Source organism: Crocodylus siamensis, chromosome 15, assembly GCF_052110815.1.
Source record: "Crocodylus siamensis isolate JL-2025a chromosome 15, ASM5211081v1, whole genome shotgun sequence".
Classification (NCBI taxonomy): domain Eukaryota; kingdom Metazoa; phylum Chordata; order Crocodylia; family Crocodylidae; genus Crocodylus; species Crocodylus siamensis.
Window position 1 is genome coordinate 38220041 of NC_143409.1, and position 25425 is coordinate 38245465.

Genomic DNA, 25425 nt, shown 5'->3' on the forward strand with positions numbered 1-25425 from the left:
TGACAATGGTTGAATTGCTACAGCTGGGGAGTCAGGCAGCAGTGACCCCATAACACTGCACACAGTGGGACTCCGTGAGAGTCATCACCAGAGCAGCCAAGTTAGCTGAGGCTGGGAGAGGGTGGAAAAGTGGGTATGGCCAAAGCCTCTGAAAGGGTGAAGCTGGCACAGGAGCCTGCTAGCTGTACACACCCCCAGTGAATGTGCACAGACCAGAGTGCTCCAGCAGGGAACTCACAGAACAGGGAGCAGACAGTGAGTGCAGAGGGATACATACCACAACACTATAGCACCTGGCCAGGAAGAATACAATCCCAGAAGCAGGATCAGAAGAGGGGCATCCTTGAGTGGATCATTCATGGGAAACAGGTGCATGGGGCACTGCCCCACCTCACACACTGAAAAAGCATTCAGCACAAAGGCATCGCTGTCCTGCTTACCACCACATCTGAGCTATTTTTGGTTGAATTCTTGTTTTGTTGTAGTTTTACTAAAGGTCACAGCCAGACCTTCTGCAGTCACCCCTGATCCCAGGCCTCAGCACAGGAGGGGAGGACCCTGTCACCACATCAGCCACATTATCCAAACTGATCTGAACACCTGAGTGGAAAGGGGTGGGGTGTAGGGAAGGAGGTGCCCCACAGAAGACACCAGCAGAGTCACCTGGGCACAGAACTACTGAATACTGTCTCCAGAGGCAAACTCTACTGAACAACAAGCCATAGCAGGTGAGTAGCCCCAACATGACACAGTCCCAACGTGACACAGCTGAGGCAGCAAGACATGTCCATTGATTGACTCAGTGGTAGTGAGCCTGTCACACACCCAAAGTTACCACAGATAAAGCATGGGAACCACAGCAGTCAACATCCTTCTGCTGTAAAGGTTGTTAATACACACAGAAGAGATCTCAGGAAGAGAGCTATGTCCCTGTCTATAAATGAAGCCAAAAACCCCCACAACCTGTACCAATCTGAACATGGGGTAAAATTCCTTCCTAACCCCAAATATGGTGAGCAGTGTGACCCTGAGCAGAGAGGCAAGACTTCTCTAGCCAGGAACCTCTAGTTTTAAGTCTAGCAGGAGCACTGGCACACTCCAGTCAAAATCCCTAGCCTTGGCTGCAGCCAATACCCAATCCCTCTTAGGAAGGCTTAAAAAACCCTGACACGTAGCAGCGTAGGGGAAGAGGATGGCATTCACTCCATGCAGCAACCATGTCATAGCATCAAATATGTCAGACCATGTAAAGTCACAGTCTTCCTTAATTTGTTTAGAGCAACAATGACCTCTAATGGCCATTTTGATTCAGCAAGAGTATTTTATAGTATTTCCAATGTCTCTCCTCTTTCAGATTCTGCTTCGAATGTAATGTACTCTGAAAGATCCCACAGTGAAGGATACGTAGTAAATGTGCAACAACATTCCAACCCTACTAATAAATATAAGTCATACTGTCTCCGACAGTTTAATTATTACCATTAATAACTCCAAGAGTTTGTATAGTTCTGGGATTGAACTAATTCTCTGACATTTGACTGTGGAATGTGTAGAAACACAGGAACTGAAAAATGTAGCACTTCAGAAAGCACTGATTTTCATTTAAATTACTGTTATCACAGATAAAGAATTATTTCATTATCTTTGATAGGTATTTCTCAATACAGATAATATTATCCTCTGAATTTTAACTGCATAAGTACATTACAAATATATATGGAAACATATTATTTGTTTGGTTTATTTAATAAGTCTAAATATTATATGAGCTATTCCTTGATTATTGCTACTGCTTTGTTTCCAGTAGATGATTGGCTACATATTATAACAGGTTATTAACCTTCTTTGACTTATTCTGTATGCAATACAGATATAAAAGCTAGGCTACCCCTAAATTACTGCCTCCTTTTTCCAGGCATCCAAAGCACCCAGTCGCCCTAGCTGACAAATCAATCTGCCCTGCCCACATCAGAGAAAGATATCCTCCTCCACATAAATGAGCTGAAAACTGAAAGATCCTCGAGACAAAGCTGATGTAACTGGACTCTGTAAAGGAAATGGCTTCCCATCTCCCAGATGCCTCATTCAGCTTCATCCTGTTTCCTACATTCTGCTATAAATCTGCTGCTTTTGGGGGGGAGGGTATGCACTGCCAGCGAGCAGACAGTTCTGCAGGGAGATGGTCTTGGTGGGGAGAGTGCAGCTCATGCTGGGATTGCTGTCAGCACTGGGAGCCCCACTGAGAGTCAGAAGAAGTCGGTGGTGGTGGTGTACAGGACTCTAATTCCAGGCATTCCAGCATCACATCCTTTGACCCCAGTTGACTTCCTGCCCCCAGGGCAGGGGGCTGGACTCAATGATCTTCCAAGATCCATTTCAGCCCTAATGTCTATGAAATCTATGAACTTTTCAAAAGATCTATTTTTTTTAATCTTTAAAACAAAGATTTTACTTACTATAATCTTTTGACATCCTGATTTCAAAACACTACAGACAAAGTTGATAAGACTGTACAAAATATATACACACTTCAGGGATCCAATGACAGCACAAACTCCTCAGGCTGTTGGCTAGCATGCTATCATTCAAACCTCTTGGTGTTTGAACCCCATATCATTTGAACCCCATGGCTATATAGCCTTTATAGTTCAGTAATCTCTGTAATAGGTTGGAAGATAATTCATCTCAGGTTGGTAATGACAAAAACATTACCATCTGAAGGCTATTTGTTGACCTGTGTGAAATGCATTTTAAATCTCAGTCTGTTTACCTGTGGAGCTGCATGTTGACCAATAAAGCTGTCTTGGTGGGCTAATAGCCCACCTTGGTGTGCCATGTACTGTCATATAGCAGGTCCAAGTTCAGCACATAAATGGGAAGTGGGAGGATAGAAGAATTTAGTTCCTCCCTGCAATCTCCACTTTCTTTTGGGCAGGTCAGCCCCTAGGAGAGACCAGGAGATCATGGGGACTGCAATTATTACAAACCATGGGAAGGCTTCTTGTATCTTTCCTCTCATTCTTGTTTGTGCACATGACCAAAGGCTGTCTTCACCTGGCTCATGTACGTATCTAACTGAAAATTTGCACAGGCTAATTCATGCCCTGATTAGCCTGTTCATTTGAGCAGAGATTGGAATTTCACCAGAGGTTACCAGTTCAGAAAGTAATAGAGAAAGAGAATAAAAGTTCCATACCAACATTACCAGAAATATATTACCAAGCAGAGTCAAGCAACTGGAAGACTACTTCTTATTAATTAAGACAAACAAGGTTCTTTGGGTGAATCTGATATCTTTTATTAGACCAACTTAAATAGTTGGGAAACAATTATTAAGCAAGCTTTCGGGTTCAAAAACCCTTCGTCAGGCTAAAGAAGTTTCTGCATTTGATGTGTGCTCTTCCTGGATGGAATGAAAAGTAAAGAAGCCAGAGGCTGGGCTGGGCTGCATACAAGATAGGCACTCAGTGAAGATGTAGACTGAGGAGTCAATGGGTGAGAGACAGGCTGGGTGGAGGGGGAGAGAAGGGGAATGAATAGTGGAGAGATACCTGGGGAGTCAGATGTCAGGCAGGTTATAATGTGTCATAAATCCAATGTCTATATTTAGTCCATGATTTTTAGTATCCAGGAGGTTGATGAAGTGGAGTTCATAGGCTCGTCTCTGGGAAGTGTTTTGTAAGTTTCCTTTGAGGATCAGGACTGAGAGATTGGAGAGAGTAGTTTTCTTGTGAGAGAGGTGCCCCCACAGGTAGTTGGGTATTTCTGTCTTTGATGGACTTCCGGTGTGTATTCATTCTGGTGTGCAGTTGTTTGGTCTCTCCTACATATTTTCCATCAGGGCATTTGGTGCATTGGATGAGATATATTACATTTCTGGAGATGCAGCTAAAAGTCCAGGAATGCTGATGGCTCTCTTGTGCGGTGTAGTGATTGTGGGGGTGGTGGAGATGTGTTGGCAGGTTTTGCATTTCTTGTCATGGCATGGTCTGGATCCTTTTGGTGTGTTCTGGGCTTGAGGAAGTTTGCTTCTGGTGATGAGGTTAGCAAGGTTTGGTGCTTGCTTGAAGGCTAGGATGGGTGGCTCTGGGAAGATCTTTTTAAGAATAGGGTCTCTTTCTAGTATGGGTTGCAATTGTTTGAGGATTTTCCGTATGAGTTCAAGGGAGGGGTGATATGTCATAACCAGCAGTGTGCAATTTGTGGGGGGGTTTCTTCTGTACTGCAGCAGTTCTTCACGTGGTATCTGGGTGGCTCTTTCAAACATGCTATCTGTCTCTTGGGAGGAGTGTCCTTGTTGGGAGAAAGCCTTTTTAAGACTGGTGAGGTGGCAATCCCGGGTGTTCTCTTCAGTGCAAATTTGGTGGTATCTGAGGGCTTGGCTGTATATCACGGCTTTTTTGGTGTGTTTAGGGTGATTGCTGGTTCTGTGCAGATACATATGTTGGTCTGTGGATTTCTTGTATAACGTGGTCTGTATTTTATCATTCTGGATACTGATCATTGTGTCTAAAAAGGAAATGTTGGTGCTGGAGTATTCTAGAGATAGTTGGATGGAGGGATGGTGATTGTTGAATTTCTGATGGAACTCAATCAGAGATTGTAGGTTTTCAGTCCAAATGATGAAGATGTCATCAATATATCTTAAGTATAACAAGGGTTTGATGGTGCAGTTCTTGAGGAAGTCTTCTTCCAGGTGGCTCATAAAAAGGTTGGCATGTTGTGGGGCCACTTTGGTGCCCATAGCTGTTCCCATCATCTGGAGGAAGTGTTGGTTATTAAAAGTGAAATTGTTGTGTGAGAGGATGAAGTGTACAAGGTCAGTAATATCTTTGGGCCTGTATCCTGAGTTGTAATCTTGTTCCTGTAGATATGTAAGGCAGGCTTGGATGCTATCCTGGTGTGGGATGTTGGTATATAGGCTGGTAACGCCCATGGTAGCTAGGAGGGTGTTGCTGGGAAGGTGGCCTATGTTTTTGAGCTTTCGTAGAAAGTCTGTAGTGACTTGTGCAAAACTTGCTCTGTGGGTGACGAGTGGTTTTAGGATTGATTCAACGAAACCTGATAGTTCCTCAGTTAGGGTCCCATGGTTGGATATGATAGGTCTGCCAGGGTTCCCTTCTTTGTGGATTTTAGGGAGCATGCAAAAAGTCCCCGAGTTAGGTAGTAGGGGGATCAAGGTCTAGTTTTTCTTGTAGTCCTGTTGAAAATGATTTGACGGTATTGTTGAGTTTCTTGGTGAAAAGGGGAGTAGGATCTTCTTGTAGTTCTTTGTAGTAGGCAGTGTCAGAGAGTTCTGTTGGCTTCCTTTATGTAGTCTTCCCGGTTTAGGATGACTATGGCTCCTCCTTTATCTGCTGGTTTTATTACTATTTGGTGGTTAGATCTTAGAGATTCTATGGCCTTTTTCTCTGGTAGAGAGAGGTTGTTATGGTGGCATGTGTTGCTGATTATTTCATTGTTCATTCTTTCCCTGAAGCAGTCAATGTAGCAGTCAAGGTTAGGGTTTCATCCACTGTGAGGTGTCCAATCTGATGTTTTTGGGGGGGTTTTGGCATCAATCTTTTCCTGAATGTTGTCAGAGGATCAGTTGTTGTTAGGAATGGGTTCAGTTTGGTCATGGAAATATGCCTTGAGGCAGAGGCGTCAGAAGAATTCTTCTAGTTCTCCACATTGAAGTATTTTATTAGGGTATTTTTCTGGACAGAAATTTAGGCCTTTAGAAGGGACAGATTTTTCAGTTTTGGTAAGCATGTGGGTGGAAAGATTGATAATATTTGTGAGGTGGTTGCTGCTTTCAGTTTTATCAAGTCTGAGGTTGGAATGTTGTACAGTGTTGGTGTTGTTCCTCTGATGGTTGTTTTGTGGGTGGGGAACCTGTTCTTGGAGTAATTTGTTCCATTTCTTCTTTTTATGTAGGATGAATGTTGTAGAAAGTTTTTCATAGTCTCTTTGTATCCATTGTATATTATTAGGGAAGATGATTGGATTTCTGTCTCTTAAGTTGTAGTATGTGGTGATTTCCTTCCTGAGCTGGTCTCTTTTGGAGTAGAATAGCTGAAGTATATGATTTCTAATTTTCTCTGAAGTTCTTCTGTATAGCTGTGAAGTATATTTGGAGTTGTGTGTAGTAGTCAGAGGATTGTAGATGTTTAGTCCTCAGGGAATGAAGTTGTTAATTAATGCACATATATGCAGCCCCTATTCAGCCTTCATTAGTCATAGGAGTATTCTATCTGCAATTTCATTTGTCAAAACACTACTCTCACTTAGAGGTCCTGACATATTTGAACAGCTATTTATTCGCCAGTACATAGACAGTGTGTATTTCATTGGCTGATACTATGCCAGAAGCTGTGCTGCTACTTGTCATAGTGGAGGCTCCATTTGGCCCCTCAAATGACCTTGTTACAAGTGAATAAGGCATTTCATTGCATTGTATGTCATTTCTGAAACTCATTGCATAGGGGGAACCTGTAAAAATAAAAAATCATTAAAAATTAAATAGTAACACAATAAATTATCCAAATAAAACACCTCTCTCTCTTTGAACAAGAAAATAAACAATTGCTTTCTCAGGCCCAATCTTCCAATACAGTAGTTTTACTCTATTCCATTTAGAGTCAATTTAAGAGCAGCTGTTGGAAACCTGGCCGCCACTGCCACTGCTTCTTTCCACCACCCAACAGACAATGAATTAGATTGCAAACTCCCAATCAAGAGTATACTAGCTATGCCATACACCACTATCTAGAATTCTGAAATATTCAGCTAGCTAAGTTCTTTCATACCCCAGTCACGGTAGGATCGGAAAATCTCACAAACACTGTAAACATTGGAATTTCTCTTAATGCTCCAGTGTGGGGGAAGGGAAAGTGTTGTTATCTCATGTTGCAAAGGAAGAAGTGAGGCACACAGTGCTTAAGAAGCTGGACCAAGGTCACAACACCACCTTTCCTTCATATGTCTCTTGAAATTAAATTAATTTGATTCATACATTTTTCTTGCCCACTTACTACTATGCACAGACAATCTAAGGAATTATTTACAAAGAGAATAGCCCAGACAGGCTGGTTTAGAATAAATATTCAGCATTAGCTATTCCACACTGACTCCCCATGTGCAGTATGCCTTTTCAATCTGTTCTGAACGCGAGCTAATTTAAACTACTTAAAGATGGTTTTGAGGTGGGAAAAGTATCCATGCAGGAGTTAATACAAAATAGCTACTGTGCTCTAAATTCACAGCCTCATATGTCATAACTCCCTTTTGACTTTCTAAGAAAAACAAATCCTAAAAATGCATGATGCACAATTTTCAAATCATTCTGTGTAGTCGATCACTTTAAATGGGCTTATCCGAAACAAACACTTACATTCATCTCCTGGCATTTCAGTAGCACCTTGATCTCTAAGATAAAAAGACAACAGGAAAATCTATTTAGTCATTTCAATCAGCTGGAGAAAAAAACATGACAATGGTTACAAATATTTAATTGATAATGTTCATTCAAGGAAGTACCTAGCATGGTGTGCAGATGGTGTGCCTGTAAGAGAGGAAACATGTTGTAAAGATGTAATGGTTATAATATTCATACAACTCTTATTTATTCATCTTAATCCAACTTTAATTCAATATAAACTTCACAATAGTTTAAAATCATAGAGCATTAGAGCTGGAAGAGACCTCAGGAGGTCATCTAATCCAACCCCTGCGCAAAACAGGACCATCCCCAACTAGATCATCCCAGCCAAGGCTTTTTTACCTGTGTCTTAAAAACCTCCAAGGATGGAGATCACACGACCTCTCTAAGTAAATAAGATTTTTTTAAATTTAAATCATTTTTTATTTAATTTCATTTTTTCTGTTAAGATGTATTTTTAAAAAATAAACCCATATAGTTTTAATTTAAGATTTATTAAAGCTCAAATATATCATTATGGAATAGGGATTATAACTTCTAATAATATACTATTTGAGACAATATCGCTGGATAAAGTGTACGAGAAACAAAAATTGAACAGTGTGCAAAAAGTCCAGAGGGGGAAATTGTTAACCTGAGTCTTGATGGGTGAAGCAATGCCCACAATGATCCAGTAATATGTGCTTGTGTGACAACAGAAGGGACTGTCTACTGTACAGAAACAATTGAGACATCAGGAAATGCACGTGCACCACAATACTTCCAAGAAGTGGCAGTAAAAGCTATAACAAACTGTGAAAAAAATTCAAATGTCTAGTATGCAGTTGTCACAAACAATGCCGCACATCTCAAAGATGAGAAGAAATCTAGAAGAAAGTGAAGAAAGCCCCAAGCTAATAACAGATGGCTGATGCACCCTTTCGCCAATGACTTCAGTGCTCCAAAATAGAAGATAACGTTGCTGAAATTGCAAAATACTTCCCTAGCAACCACATTGCAGCAGCTGTTCTGAAGAAAGCAGAAGGAACCAAACTAAGTCTCCTACAAGATGTGCAACGGAACTCAGCAGTGGACTCTTCTGAGCAATATATTGAAATGCATTTCAATACAACTGGCCTAATCTAGTGACAATTTGTGAACAAAACCATGACAAAACAGATGGAACTGTCATAGCCAAAAGTTCTCAACACTGGGCTAAAGAGAAATGTAGAACATATGCTGACTATCCTGAAGCCTACTTCCATAGCCTTGAACAAAGTGCAGGGAAATCATTGCCTCATTGCTGATGCTGTTGAAATTTGGAAGTGACTGAGTGAGACCTTGAAAAGAGAAATATGCAATGACAGAATTAAATTACAGGCATTAAAAAAAACGGATCAAGCAATACTCCAGCTCATTTTCTTGCCAGTATTCTCAATACACAGTACCAAGGCCAATCCTTAACTCTGAAGAAGAGGAGCTGGCTATGACATGGGCATCCAGCAATCGTCCCTCCATAATACCCACTATAATAAATTTCAGGGCTAAGGGTGAACCATTCATGAAATATATGTTTGCGGATGAGGTTTTAAAGAAAGCCACACCAGTGAACTGGTGGAAGTCACTTAAGCACCTGGATCCAGCAAAGACTAGTGAAGTGATAATCCATCTTTTACCAGCTTCTTCTGCAGGTATAAAAAGAATATTTTCTTCCTTTGGACTAAGTCATTCTAAATGAAGAAATCACTTGGGAACTGAAAAAGCAAGATAACTTGTCTTTCTTTTCTAGTTTATGAATAAACAGGAAGAGGAAGGTGAAGGCTGAGTTTGCTGCACAGCCAGGATTTTAGGTTTCTCATGTTGACCTGGCTGAAATAATCTATTTGATTTTTGTTAAAAACACATTTTCCAGAACTAAAATAGTTAAAATTTTAAAAATACATACTTGTTTTGTTAATATAATTATGTATTTTTGTTGTTGAAGAAAAATATCCAAAATACATAAGCTTTTTTAGGTAAATAAAATAATTAAATGTCATAATTCAGTTTTATGAAATAGAGGCAAAAATAATCTGAAAAAAAAATCAAAATAAATCATTGCCTCAAAATGTATAGGGTGTACCTTCTAAAAATGAAACCTACATCTATCGCTGAGTTGTGAATAATATGTATTAAAGTTATATCAAACAACAAGAATGCACTTTTTGTAGAAAACAATGATTAAATCAAGGCTTCCTGACCAGTGATTAAATCAAATCCACCATGTTTCTTACCTTGTAATTTGATTTTCTTTTTAGAGATCAAACAGGCTAATCCAATGATGAAAATAATCCCTACTATCACTCCAGTTGTGGCATACACTGGCATGTAATAAAAGGCTAAGAAAAAGAAAAGAGTTAGTTAATCTCACAAAGTAGGTGATAGTTAAAGCACTTTATCATTATCATGTCTACAGTGTTTTACAAGTAATCAAACAATGTTAGATATTCTCCTTTCAACAATATATTGATTCCAACGAACTGAAAATTTTGTATGTCAGTCCTAAATTATTTTTTTAAAAGAGGTAACTAGTTTTCCATAAACTAATTCACATTGTAAGGAAAAAAAAACAGTGTTCTACAATACAGACCTAAAATAATATATTTTCTAGTAGTACTCCTATACATTGGGGTTCATATTTTTAAACAGGTTTTAGAACAGTCTCCATTTGCTTTTATAATCTTTTGTCAGTATAAATCATGGATTTGATGGTGTTCTGCAGCACGTATCAAATAAACCACAGTCTGCCTCCTCCTCTCCCTTGTTCCTGCACTAGGTTTATACTAGGCACATTGTACTTTTGGCATGCTGGGCCATGCAGATACTAGTGGGGGGGAGGGATGAATCTCTCTAATCTCCTCCTGCTTGCATAATAGATCCTACTTGCCCAGCCATGAAATTCTGATTCCACTGATGTCAAAGGCGTGTTTGCCATTAACTTCTTGAGGCCAGGAGTTCATGAGCTCAAGCCATATGTGATACGTTAGAATAAGCAAGCTGCAGAACATTGAAAGACTATCATTTGTGCCCACAATGAATCAAGTTATTCAATCTAAGTAATTTAAAAATAAATCTAGACTCTAAACTTCTTAGGCCAGAGACCGTTTCCTTTGATGTTGTATACAACTCAAAATGATAGCATTAATACTTTTCCAAAAGAATTTCATACTGAAGAGCTGCTTTTAGTGTCTATCCTAATCAGAAACAGGGGCCCATGAAATATTCCCATTCACTAAGTTTGTGCTAATTCTTTTTCCTTAGAGACAGCGAATAATTTTTCCCATGGAAAAACAGTTGAACCACCAATGAGATGAGCCATGTCTTCATTTAAACCAGTGGTTCCCAACCTTCTTGGACTCAAGACAACCCTCACCAGACTTGGGGCAACTCTCCATAACTTTTATGTATTGAATGAAACCTAATTTCAAAAACTAATGTATGCATTATAGTGCTAGCCTCCTTACACAAGGCCTGGGCAGCAGATATGGGCAATTGTCCAGGCAGGGACAAGCCTAAACCTGGTTTATCTGCTCAGTTTAGTGGCTTATCTCCTCACAACTTCTGGCATAAAAAACCTTGGGTGGTTTAACACCAGAAAATGGGAAATGAAAAAAACCCAGTGTCATCATTTTCAGGCAGGCAATAGTTCTAGAAGCTGCAGCATATTGTTGATATAGTTCTCACTTACATGGGGTAGGTTTTTTCCTCTTCTGTAGATACACTTTACTTGCAACCCTCCATACATGTTTACCTTCTGACCAGGCATTTACAACACATAAATATGTCCCATTATCAGAATCAGTAACATTCAAAATGGTCAGTTGATTTTCCACTTTTTTTTCATCTAAAACTGTATTGTTCAGTACCCGGTTCTTGATCTTCTCATCAACACAGCAGTGTGTATTATAAGACAAAGGAGGAAGAAAAGAAACAGAAAACAGGCATTCACTTCTATTGGTAGATCTGATCCAATACATGACAGATATTTGTCCTGGCTTTCTCATCTGAAATTCACAAACGAGTGTGATGTTCTTCCCGTCTTCTATCGTACAATCAGTCTCTAATTTTTTAGCACTGTTCACAAAGACATTGTTTTCTGTAATGCAAAATGAAACAAACACAAAGTGATTACAAATATGCACTATAACTTCTTAGATATGCTTTACCTTGTAATGGTTCTTAAAACAATGACTGTCCCGCCTCAACTATAGCAGATATATTTTTTATTGTATTTAAAGTGCTTTTGGTAATATATCTGAACTACCTGCAAGGCATTTTTACTTTAACAAGCCAAGCAGTGCAAGACCCAACATATAAAGTAAGTATTAGGGAGTTAACCACATGAAATCTGGCAATACTCAGGCAGGTCTAGCTGGCTGTTGGTTGCACAAGAGCAGGGCTGGCTACTAGTGGTTACTTCGCACTCTGCATGGAAACAGATGTCATCTGATTTCTCATCTGTGCTCTCTGAAAAACATTTTTAAGGTGGCACTTCTTGTACCATGTGACAGGAAAGTCAGTAGTACAAAAGATAGTAATAGATTGTGCTGAGTTATTGCAGCAGATGTCTATTACCTTGTAGCGCTTTCCCCACAGATCAGGAAATTTGGTGGCAGGGAAGCAGTGGCAATAAATACAGCCACCCTGCCCCACTGCTAAATTCCCAAACCCCAAGCCCTGCACAGCACGTTAGTGGAGGGTCACCACTATACTAAAACATAATAACTGCCATTTATTGGCTTAGACCATAAGTCCATCTTGCCCAGTATCCTGTGTCACACAGTGGCAAAGTGGATGCTGAAGGGGAGTGTGAACAGGATATGACCTGAATTTGTTTCCACTGTTCCTCTCTCACTTGCAACCTCCAGCCTTTAAGGTCTAGGAAGGTCTGATTCAGATGCTGTGGGCCCATCTCCCATGCTACTGATATACCTTTCCTCCTTTTGACTCTGAGTAAACTGTCAGCTTCCACAACATCTTGTGGCAATGAGTTTCACACTATAATGATATGCTGTTTGAAAAAAAGAATGTTCTTTTGTTAGTTTAAACTTACTACCTAGTCTTCCATATACTAGTGGAGGATAAAGAGTGGCCCACAAAGTCGAGAAGACAAGAGTAATTTCTCATTCCTGCATTCCAGTAAGTGCCTTATGTCATTTCTTCTATCTGTTTCAGTTCTGCCCACACGTGATGTGAGGATTGCGCCCTAAGCACCAACAGCATCAACTACGAATGCAGTCGGTAAAACTAAGAGCTGCAGGGGTTTCAAAGTATAAAATATCTATTAAAGATTAAACATTTGGAGTGATTCAACTACAGTGAACATGAAAAGCATGTTGAGAAGCTGAAGGCATTTTAACAAAACAGCTGCCCTTAGTCCGAGCATCTGGAGCTAACCATTTGTAAGCCAAAATGTCAAAGTTCACATCAGTTTACAAACCACACGCACAAAATTTAACGCATAACTATTTTGTGAATGCTAGGCAATCACTTGCACACATTAAGCTTTGCCATTGTGGTGCCTAACCTGTTTCTCAAACAGTTGTTTGGTTGAAGGATATAGGCACAAACATAACTTTGGAGATGACAGTCAATTGTAAGCACAGCAGACACAATCTACAAAACCCCCCACAAACTAGACACCTCCCAGTTGATCAGCCACTATGTCATTCTCCAGGAAGACCAGCACCACCACATGCAGTTTTTCTTAGAGAGAAAAGCCATACAGTCACTACAATTAAGACTGAAACAATAATAAAACAACAGACAAAGGAAGAGCCATGGTTATCCTCAACTGTCAAGACTACATCAATGAGGCCAACAGACACCTGACACCAACTACTATAAAGAAGCTGTGAGGGATCCCACACCAATATTCACCAAAAAAATCAAATCCTTTTTATACCAACTTCATCTTCATCCACAGTAATTTTACTTTCAATAGCCATCACTTCCTCCAAACATTGGGCACAGCTATGAGCACAAAGATGGCCCCTCAATATGCCAGTCTCTTCATGAACTATCTGGAAAAATATTTTTTTTTAAAGTGTACCATCAAACCTGCATCACATAGATGAATTTTCATCATCTGAGCTGAATATGTGGATGCACTTATTGACTTACATCACAGCTTCAACCATTATGAAGCTTATATTAAATTCTTTATGGAATACTCCTATACCAACATCAACTTCTAGACACCATGATTCATATCCAGGATGGCACCCTACAAACCCATGGACCATCACACATACATCCTCAACCAACAGCCATCCCAAACACACCAAAAAAGCTGTAATCTATAGTCAGGCCCTCAGATACCACCATATCTGCTCTAAGGAGAATACTTGCAACACACCTCACCAAAAACTGAAAAGTGCCTTTACCTGATAAAGACAGTCCAACCGAGAAACAGATTGTATCTTTGGACAAGTCACCCAAACACCCCACAATAACCTACTACAATGCAAAAACAAGCACTCCACTGAGGCACTGATCCTTGGTCATTATATACTATCCTACCCCGGAACCTGTAAGAAGGATCATCAAACATGTATAGCCTCCTTCTTTTGTCTTATCACATCTCTTCAGTCCAAGTTCACAGCCCCCCTCTATTTCTCCAAGCAAACTGTCCTCATTGATACAGACCACTTTTTTCTCAGCCCAGCCTGCTGTTTTCATTAGTTCTGGATTTTTACAACTTTGGCCTCTCTTTAGCATTCACCCATATCCCAGTTCACTGGAAGCCAATGTCCCAGCCTTCATCACTCATACGATTCCTTGCTCCCAAAGGAGTCTGTGTTGAAATCATGGAACCAAAGTATTATTAAATGTAAGGGAAAGTGGCTGAACCTTGTACTGTCTTTAACCAAGCTCCTTGTTTTCTTTGCTGGCAGGAGAGTTTATAAATCTCTCTCTCTTGCTATATATATATAGATAGATAGAGAGATAGATAGATAGCTATAGATATAGATATAAAATGTATCACTCACCTGCTGTTTGGTTAATTATGGCTACTATAAAAAAGTTGTAATGTTGGCAGTGGGTCACGTTGCTAAAAAGTGGGCAAGTCTTTGATTCATTCTCGTCTGGAATTGTTCCACAGGCAAACATTCCTCCTCTTTGCAAAGCAAAAAATAACAGTCCATCTGAGACACACTTCGGGTTCAAATTGTGTTGTGTATCTTCTGAGCTACATTCAGCTGTGCTCTCAGAAGGACAGTCAATTAAATGGAATGTTTCCAGAGATTCTCTAGCTGCATACCAGACTATTTTATTATCTTTTGCAGCTGATTTACCACATGAAAGTGTAAGATTTCTTTTTTCTTGACAATAAAAGTAAGTTTCACCTGTTAAAAATATTTAGATGGTTATTATGTAAAAAGATCCAGAAATATGGTCTCAGCTCATAAATAATCTGCAGACTGTCTTGGTTGATTTTTAGTTCTTAATTTTTTGGGGGTGGGAATTGGGGGGATTCTGGTTGGTTGCTTGCTTGCTTTTTTAGTTTTGTTCCTTTAGGTTTAGGGGTATGTTTTATTTTGTTTTGTTTTGTTTTGGTCAAACCATATTTGAACTTCTTTATCAATCCTACAGCCATAATTGAGAACCCAGTTCTAGATGGACGAGTGCCTACTGGATGCTAGTGGATGCCTCCTAGTATGTACTGGGCAAGTCTACATGAGATGTTTACTGTGGAATTGCCTAACTAGCTCCACAGTAAAGTCTCCACGTCTACATGTGCAGCCCTATTAGGTCTCAATAAACTAAAAAACATGGCAGTAGGTTAGTACTTGTAAATACAAGTATTATCTTATGGCGGCATTATTTACTGTGTAGCAACATACATGTAGATGCTGATGGGGCTGGCTGGGGCACAAGGGTGCTTCAGTATAGAGGCTGCCTGCCAGCTAGCCCTGCACTAAAACACCCTCATGCCCCAGCCAGCCCCTCTGCAGCATGTTGAGCCAAGTCAAAGCAGCTCCAGGCTGGCAGGCTGATCCCCTGGGCCCCCTGCCAGCCAGGGATGCTCCAAGCCAGCTCAACCTGCTGCAGTCCCAAGTGCACAAATAATGTGGCACCCAGGAGCAATAAACCCTGGCATGATATGCACCAAAGTTTATTGCATCGCATTAATTTCACATGTAGATGTGCCCACTGAACATCTTCTCATTTGGTGTCAGTGGGAGCTGGGAGTACTGAGCACTTTGTAGAGTGTAGCAGGAGGGATGGTGCTCCTGCCACCCTGAGAAGTAGGCAGGCTAGTGCTGAGATAGCCTTCAGATGCAGCCAAGGTTGATTATGGAGTCATCAGACCCTGGAGGGAGGCTGGGTTTAGGTAGGATATTAGCCCAGACCCTGAGACGAACCAGCAGTAACAGCTTGGAGCCTGCTGAGAGCACACCACCTCAGCAGAATGGCTCCAGCTCCAGAAGATCAACATGCAGGGTAATGCCTAAAGCAGTCTGGAGGTTTGGGGAGGAACCAAGAGAGAGGTCCAGGGCCCAGATTGAGGGGCTGATGGTGTGGGGTCAGCATGGGTCCAGGAGCCTATAGGAGGGATTAAGTGGAAGAGAATATCAATGAGGATGCCATCTGTGAGGTATGGGGCATGGGACAGGGGTGGAATGGAGCCATGCAATTAGCCCATAAGGCAGTGACTGCAGCACCTGACGGTCACTTGAGAGAGCAATTTAGGAAGCCCAGGGGCAGCTTCCCTCATAGAAAAGTAGAAGACATCAAGGTGTGGCAAGTGACTGAAAGTGTAATTGCCCACAAAGTGAGGGCTGAAGGGATCTGGGGGTTTCATGGTCTGCCCTGAAATACACTGTAAGATATATCCCAAAGAACACAAATCTGGGGGTCCGACTTGAACTTGTGGAAGAAGTAGTACTTTGAATTAACCACCAAAATTGAGGATCAAATTACAGGCTCTGGGTAGTTACATTGGCTTTGTTCTAAAAGGCTTCTTATGGACATTTCTCACTACAGTACTGACTGCAAAATGAGTTCAGAAGATGTTAAAGGGGAGTAATTAGATCTCTGTACTACTATATGGATGCATCTACATGTTCAATTAATTTGAAGCAATAAATTCCAGAACAGTTTGAGCCAGAGTAAACTACTCCTGGTCACAGCACCTACATGTGCACCTGTGACAGCAGCAATTTGAGCCAGGGCAGAGGAAGAGACACTACTGTCCTGGTCTCCAGGTGGCAGCACTGGGTGGCAGAGGGGCTAGCTGGGGCACTAGGGTGCTGAATGCGCACAGCCATATGGCTGGGCAGGAGTCTGGTCCCCTGCTGGCTGAGCTGACTGGGCACAATTTATATCCATGGTCAGCATCTACATATGTGTTTAATCATAGTTAATTACCCTGCTGAAAGATAGTACTTACAGCAGGGTAAGATAGCATAAGATAATAGGCCTGTGTGAAGCAGCTAGTGTTCACTTCAGGTTCAGATTTGGCCAATTCAGGGGACAGTGATTCAATTCAGTGATTTGAATCTGTGTCCTGAATCAATTCGGCCTAATCTGAGTTGGAGATTTGGCTCCCACCAAATCAACCGAATCTCCAAATCAAACAGGCCCCAACCCCTGCCCACTCTCCCAGCCCCATCAATGGCTGCCCTGCCTGGGCCCAGCATCAGCATCACGGCTCTTTAAAAAAAAAAAAAAAGCCCTGAACTCACCAGCTCCTGCCAAGCCAGGAAGGTGGGGTGGCGATCCCTGCTGTACCCTGCTGCCCCCATGTTGCATGGGGGGCTCTGCTGTGAGCCCCCAGCATCCCTGATGGCTGCTGCAGCAGCTGGTGAGTGCAGGGGGTCTTGGTTTTTTTTTAAAGAAACAGCAGCTAGAGCCGGGCAGGGCAGCCATTGATGAGGCTGGGAGAGTGAGCAAGGGATTGGGGTTCGTGGCAGAGCCCCCCATGCAGCACAGGCCAGTGATGAGCAATGGGGATCACTCCCCCCACCTGGCACCAGTCAGCAAGTACAGGGCATTCTTTGTTTTTTTTAAAGAGCCAAGATGCTGGGGCCAGGTAGGCAGCCATTGATGGGGCTGGGAGAGCGGTCAGGGTTTGGGAGGTGCTCAGGGGGAATGGGGGAGCAGGCAGGGGATGGAACCTGGCAGGAGTCCCCCATGGTCCCCTCCCCCCTCTCCCGCACCTCTACTTACAGGCAGAGAGTCTAGGTCCAGCGACTGGGGACTGCCCAAATCTCCAAAGTTCTCTGAATCTTTTCCAAATTGATTTGGAGAGCTTCAAATTGATTCAGATCTTTTTACTGGCCTCCCAATTCAATTAGAATTCAGAGATTCGGACACCAAATCAGGCCGAATCTCCTCCAAATCAAATCATCACCCAAAGCTTTGCACAGCCCTATAAGATAGTACTGTCTCTGAGTAACTAAATTTTACTGACAGTGCTATCTTACAGCAGCATTAATTAGTTTACTGTGGCCTAATAGCATTGCACATGGAGACAGTGATACTTTACTTCACAGCTAATTTGTCTACTTCACAGTTAATTGCTTGTGTGGATGCAGTCTTTGTGATCTTAGTTGTCAAAGACACAACTTCTCCCTGACAGCCCTCATTTCTTCAGGAGAAGCTAGCTCACTGCCTAGACAGGAATTGCATTGCAATGTTGCAGCACTCAAAATACTACCATATCCTGCTATCCCCCCAACCCCCGCCATTCCCCAACCCTCCCAAAAAGTAATCTGATGTTCATGGTCCTATGTACACTCCAGGTGGATGATTTCCAGGCACCAACCTGCTTCCTGTGAAGTTAAGGAAACTTTGATTTCAGTATTAGAACTAGTCCCATATCCAATTAAATAATAATACAGCTGACTGACATTTCCAGTCTTGCTTAAATTCCCATGACAAAGTTACTATTTTTGCATCATGTGTGGGAATTATGGAAATGTCATGAATTGGCACTTTCATGTGGGCACCAAGGATCAACTTCTAGGTTCTTTATTCAGAGCAATATTTTCTTTCTACTTGTTTCTGCTATTGACTTCAGTGGGGCTATCCACAACATGAAGTGCTGTTTTATAAGATGACAGAATGTGGTCCCCTATGCAGAAGAACAGAAAATACACTTCAATATGAAGTGAGACACTTCATTCTGCCAAGTGAAAAATTATGTGAAATTTGTAGCATTTGCCCTCTACGCTAGCAGCTATGTAAGACATACCAACATTGGACAAAGTGGAAAACAGTGTGTTTAATGCTGAAATTCTTGCTGGGGCTACAAAAGTGCTTCCAGAGTCCTTGGAGCCATGGATTCTGCAGCATCTCAGGGTGGATCCTAGATTCACTCCTCTGTCCAGCGGAGCCACCGCTGTCAAGTAACTTTGCAAGCTGCTCCAAACATTTTGGAAACACTTCTCCACTCCCCCTCTCCATTCTTTCCATGTACCTATTTTCAAGCTGTTCCAACTGTTGCTTCTTTCCCCTAAACCTCTTTTTGGTTTAGTTACACAGCAGTTCATAATGAATAAATGCCTGCCTGCATTTGCACTTGCTTGTATTAAACTTTCCAAAAAAGAAAAAAAAATACAGAATACTCTTAGGAACCACAACAGTGAGAAATGGGCAGCTATAAGCAATTTTTCTCATAAGAAAACATACCTGAAATTTCTCCTAGGAAAGCAAATATCACCAAGATGTACATTCTTCTGTGCAAATGAGTTTCGGGTGTTGTTTCTACTTCTTGGGTTTGTTTCTTTATCTAATTACTTCCTTAAAAATAGAAGTAGTTCAGAGATGAGACAAGCTGGAGGAAATGGATATGAAGCATGTGAGGGGAAGTACATGTATGCTGCAGCCACTGCAGCTTATGTAGATATATTATATTCAAACTAACTCTAAATTAGCTGACTACAGTACTGATGGGAGTGTATCTGCACCAAACTCAGCATGGGCTCACTATCTGAGTCTTTATCCACTTCTTTCTGGTGGATCTTACACCTTTACTGACATCTAGATGTTCATTATTTCAGTAGGAATAGAACCCAAGCTACCTGTTCTGAAGCTAGCTCAAGTATGTGTCTACACAAGGTGCAACTAAAGCAGTGACTGCAGGATAGATGTATCTTAAGCCACATGAGGAAGTCTGCTCTGAAAAGTACAACCTGGGATGCTCACAGTAACTCAACTCACTCTCACGGGCTAAGTACAGACAGCCAAAAAGCCCAAGGCTGAATTGATTCAGTCTTTGCAGGTTAATCTAAACTGCAAAGATTGAACCAATAAGTGAATGAACAGACATTCGCTTTTGATTCAGAAAATGCAGCCACATGCCTGCAGTGGTTCAAACCAGAAGGGGCACTAGATCACAGAGCCTCTTCCTCTTCCTGTTGCCGCTGAGGTCTCTGGTATTTGCAATCCAGAATCACAGCAACAGGACTCTGCAGGTTTGCTCATAACATCCTCTTCCTGTTTCCAGGTACCTCTGGGATTTGAAGTCTGCAGTTGTAGCCAACACTAAGTAAGCAGGGCAGGGCAGCGCAGCTCCATGCTTGAGGAAGGGAAGTTTAACCCCCTCTTCCTGGCCCTAGACCCCAGCAGGGGTTTGCCTTGGGGAGCAGAGAGCCAGCCGTCACTCCTCCAGCTAGAGAGCAAAGGGGTGGAGCCAGCCCTGCTCTCTGGAGCAGACAGTACAGCCCAGCCTAGAGCTGCAAAATGCTGGGGGACTGTGATTTAACTTGAACCAAGAAAGGGTCTGGGGCAGAAGTTTCATAAATCAGTTTGACCTAAATCAGTTAAGTTTGATTCAACCAGGTTTATCTTAAACCAGTCTCAGCCATTTTGAAACTGGTTTATGTGCACTAAACTCCTGTTCCGTTACAGGTTTAAACCAGTTTCTGATCACTTAAACCAGTTTATGTGTAACTTCTGTCCCTAGCCACAGTCTACATTGCATGTCTTGTGCAGTGCACCAGTGCTGACATTGCTCAGTAGGCAAAGATCTGGTGAGATGGAGCCTCAACAGATTGCAGCCTACCAAGTAAACAGATCCACTTCTGGAAAAGCAGCTGTATAAGGAATCTGGCTTAAAGATGCAGCCATCACTGAATCACTACTTGGTTTTCTGTCTGTGCCTCAAGAACGACATTTGGGGACACCACAGCAGAGGCTAGGTTCATTACAAGCTCATCACAGTCACTCTTAAGGCTGTTGGGTCTCTCCCCTTTCACAAGTTCTGGGACCAATGGTGGAAACTCTAATATTTCTTATTAACTCATTTCACATGAAGAAGAGTTTTTCTGAAACACCTGTAGTTCACTCTGCAATGCAACAACAGTTCTGGTCAGTATAAGCAGTAGCATAACCATGTTCTTCCAGGTCACTCAGAATCTGGCAAAGTACTCAGAAAAAAAAAACAAGGACTGATAAATATAAAAAGAAGTTATTCAAACTTTAAAACACCTCCTCCAGAGAAATAGCTATACAGTCGGTTTATACTGGGTCAGTTACCAGCCTTAATAGGAATCCTTCTCTTTTAGAAAGTTCCTCCTTCAGTCCTAACAACTCAACAGTTCATAATGGATAAATGACAATTATTTTACTCACACTTATTTCGATTAAACTGCTCAGGAAAGGAATGCAACAAAAAATACTCTTAAGAATGACTAAAGCAGATTTGAGCAATTTTGCTTATGCGGAAAAATGCCTATTTTTCCCCTAAAAAAGCCAAGATGACCAAAAATACCTTCTTTTGTGAAGTGTGTTTCACATTTCCTGCTTTTTCTTTCTGAACACTGCTTGGGGGGAAAAAAAACAGACATTCAGTGAGCCCAAGAGAAATAGAAAACAGAATCTGAACCAGAGACCCTGGCTGTTACTAAACAGCCACTTCATTGAAGAACCACTTCCATTGCATGCACCTCTTTTCATTTGTTGATGACAACAAGGCCCCAGACCTAAGAGACAGTGGCAGTATGAGAAAGTCTTCCATACAGAGGACAACCTGTGATGCCCACACTATTACCTGCCTGGGAGAGTTATGTAAGTCTAGCAATATACCTCACTCAGCAAGGAAATGTCATGTGAGAAGGAGGTGTTTTAAAGTTTCTTAGCCTTCAGTCTGTCAGCAACCCTTTTGTGCATGAGCCACTGTCAGAAAACCAGCCCTACTTTTCTGGTCAAAGATGCAGCCACAGCTGAATCTTCTATAGCTCAATAGCGACACTAGAGGGAAAACCACAGGCAGCAGAGGGCATTGTAGGGTAATAAGAATCATGCCTGGCCTTTGAAGCACTGGGTGTAGCTGTAAGAAGAGAAGGCAGAGGCATTGCAAGCTTTTTCAGCACCTGGGGCAGGAAGGGCTGAGGGAGGGAGGAACTATACTGACCACTGGAGATCATAGGGGAAGGGGGAGGGAGAGGACAGGGAGAGAAGTCTCACTGGCTCTCCTCACTTGAGTGCAGCTGCTACTGCTGCTGCTTTAATGGCATGGGCTGGGCTGATGCCCCTGAGGGACAGGCGATAGCACTGGGGGTCCCTTTTGGATCCCCGTTTGCCCTCACCCCCTGGGGACAGAGCTGACCCTCCCATGGCAAAGCCCCACTGGGGGAAGACACGGCATCGTTCCACACTCCCTGCCCTGCACCAGATACAATGCTGGGCATGATGCTGCCCCTGCCAGGTTGCACAGGGCTCTGCATACTGTGGTAAGACTCCTGGTGGGGAGAGGTCCATGCTGGCATCCCCTCTAAGTCTGTGCCTGGGGCTGGCGCCCTTCTCACCGCATCCTAGTTAAGTTACTGAGCAATAGTGCCACATGGTCCATGATGAGGGTGTATGCACCCTTGTTTAGCATAAATTGCTGCTTGGTCTTTTTAGACTTAAAGACAAGGTGATATCCCAGACTGATTATTCTTGGTTATTCAAGGATGTGTCTAGGAGTCGGGGGTGTTGCAAGGGAAGGTAACAAAGCCAGACTTCCTAAATGGCAAGTCAGGAATTTATCAGCAGCACCTGTGTATTTTTTTTACTCCTATCTAGATGATTCCAAGGTGCAATTGCTAATTTCAGACTTTATAAATCTGCTGTGCACCCTCTTCATTGTTCGCAGCCAGCTCTAAAGGCTGTAGTTATATCTTTAAAACCTCATTGATTGCAATAATTTCCATAGAACACATAAGGCAGGGGGGGAAAATCCAGATCTAAATTATCTGCAGGTTTAAGAAACTGCATCATATTTGCATTCTCTCTCTCGCTCTCATGTTGAAGGCAATAGTGTGATTGTTATTAAATTAAAACCTGGGTGCATGTTGTACCTGGATGGGTGGAAAGGACCCTACAGACTGAATCTCTTGTTGGTCTGGGAAAAGTTCTGCCTGGTCTAGTACAATAACATTTGCTATTCTTTCTTGGCTTATTGTATTCATATTTTCACAACACAGGATGCCAAATCTCATTATCTTTAACCTATTTCACTTATTTCCTGTTGTACTCTGCCTCTTGACAATGGCTTTGCATGCCTCCAAAAAGTGTAGTGAGATAGTAAGACAGTCTCCCCTACTGCCAGAAGACATCATAAGTATGACAGCAATTGCTTGAATTTGCAACCTCTACATAATAGCCATTGCAGCAATACAAACGCACCTCTCTACTGCCAGAAAACTTGCATAACTGTGAAAACCTGCACATAATACCTATACAGAGCTGCTGCATAGGTAAGATAGCCTGCTGATAGCGCCCAAAGGCATCAGAGTGATACACAGTGCACATATTCATACCAGAAGCCATCCAATCGGCAAGAAGTGCAAACTTAGCTATGTTGAAATGGAAGACTCATCAAAAAAAACCATTGCAGTTGCATCCAGCACCAAAGTTTCTGATCCTGCAGACTTTGTAGCAAGGCAGAACCTGTTTGGAAAAAGATAAAGACAACTCACCTCCCAACCTTGGCCCATTCCCAAATCTTAAACTGAATCAAACCATTTCCAAGAGAAGAGAAGTTTTGGTTCCCACATGAAGTGAGATGGGAGATATCATTCCTCTTGAACCCTCCTACTCTACTTACTCAGGGTGGTCCCTGGGGAGACCCAAAGAAGAACGGGCTAGGGAGGAATCCTCTGTCCAGTTTCACAAAGGTGACGCTGAGTATTGCCTCCTCCCATGGAGCCAGCACCCTCCTCATGCAAGGAAAGCCCACTATTTCTGCTGTCACAAGGGCTGTACAGTCAAAGAATGGGTAAATATATTTGTTCCTCACTGAGCAAAATGAAATGGTTTAAATAGGGACTATGAATTCTTATCCCATTACCTGGATTAGCCTTTATGACCTCTTTGTTCCTATGTGTTTATTGCTTGCTTATTTGCCTCTGCATCATTTCCCCCTGCCCCATTCTCTCCTTCTCGCTTGTCTTTTGCATTCTACTTTCTCTCTCTTTTTTATACACAGCTTTATGAACATTTTCACTGCATCTGATGAAGTGAGCTTCAGCCCCTGAAATCTTGTGCTATCTATCTACTTTGGTTAGTTTATAAGGTGCAAATCTACCCTGCCTTCAGAATGAAATGACCACAAGATGGCAATATGAAACTAAACATCAGGGGAGGTTGCTCTGCTTCATGAACACCTGAAAACTTTCCTCTTAGTTTTACAGAATTTCTGTCAGTCCAATTTGAACCAAATTTTAGTTTTGCAAAACAAGTTTTTTATAAAAACCTGTTATCAATTAAAATGTCCCTCGGTCTTGTGTATTTGTTTCAGGGAAATAAATTACTTAATATTTTCAGAGCAGCAGATACTTCATTTTAAAAGTCTCCAAGATGTGTGCTAAAACCCTGTTTTGAAACTCCTCAGTAGCATATGAAACAAGCCAGCACTTGCTACCACATGCACACCAGAAAGGGAAAGTGACTGAAGGGAAAATGAATCTTATCTCATCTCATTCTTGTCTATTGTTCAAGCCGAGTGAAATGCAAAAGACAAATCTAGGACACGCATAGTGACATGCAATAGCATAACTGAGGAAAGCCATATCTGGGGTAGCAGCCTTGGGTGCTGTTTTTGAGTGGCAGGGAAGGAGGGTGCAAAAATAGCCACCACTGCAGCTGTGCACCACCACTGCCCAGAAGGCGGAGCTGCTCTGTTATGCCTCTGGTGACATGTAAATTAAAGTGGTATGTTCTTTCTGTACAAGGTGTTTCTAGCTTAGTCAATAGCTCCTGGTTTGGCTTTAAACCCTTCTTGTGCTACATCTGCAAGTGGATTCCTCTTCCACGTCTCCTGTACATATACTCCAGCACAGTGGCATTACTTATGTCCATTCTTTCTTTCTCTCCTGCTAACTTTTCTAGCCTGTTCTTCCTCCACTCTTCCTCCACCCCAACCCACTTGGATATCCCTCGCAACATGCCCACTAACCATTATCTACATCCTGCTTAGGCTTAAAAACGGTGCATGTTGTATGTTCTGTGAGACTGGACTGTATGTGTTGTTACAACTGAGCAGGACAGAGAAGCTTGGATTAATAGACCAGTGCCTGAACCTGTAACCCTGTGTCCGCGCGTCCGACCGCGATAGTGCTCGTCTGGGTGTCCGCGGATACTGGTCTTATGCAATTTCCGGATGTAGCCCTGCTCCGGGTGCGCTCACGCCAGGTCCGCCTGCCACGACTTTGATGTTCCTCAGTTCAGTGAATTAAGCTGGCGCGCGCACATCCAGAAGCAGGACCACCCGTCGGGTCTAGTCCAGGGTCCCTGAGGGCTTCTTCCTCCCCTACACCCTTGCCCGGGCCTCCGTAGGTCAGTCCAAGCTGTCCAATGTTTTCCCCCCTCTGATGAGGTGAGGGACAACTCCTCAAAGGAAACTCAAAGTTAACGCCCCCACCGGGGTCTGCCGGCCGTGGTCGAACCTTGCGGCCAAGGACCGCCAACGGCCGCTACCCGCTACCGGCCGAGCCGGCAGGTGCTGGGGCGGGGAGCTCTCCCCAGCCTTCTCAATCCTGTCAATGCCT

The 25425-nt window shown here is 42.4% G+C and overlaps 1 protein-coding gene across 1 annotated transcript; it reads right to left on the minus strand.

Moving 5' to 3' along the window:
- Positions 1–6295: 6295 nt before the first annotated feature.
- Positions 6296–19154, minus strand: LOC149852367 (uncharacterized). Its single transcript, XM_090029592.1, has 7 exons — positions 19082–19154; positions 14434–14790; positions 11130–11537; positions 9676–9780; positions 7522–7546; positions 7376–7410; positions 6296–6474 (listed from the first exon to the last, which is right to left on the minus strand). The coding sequence occupies exons 1-7, from the start codon at positions 19122–19124 to the stop codon at positions 6296–6298; spliced, it is 1152 nt and encodes a 383-aa protein (XP_089885718.1). The 5' UTR covers positions 19125–19154.
- Positions 19155–25425: the final 6271 nt, after the last annotated feature.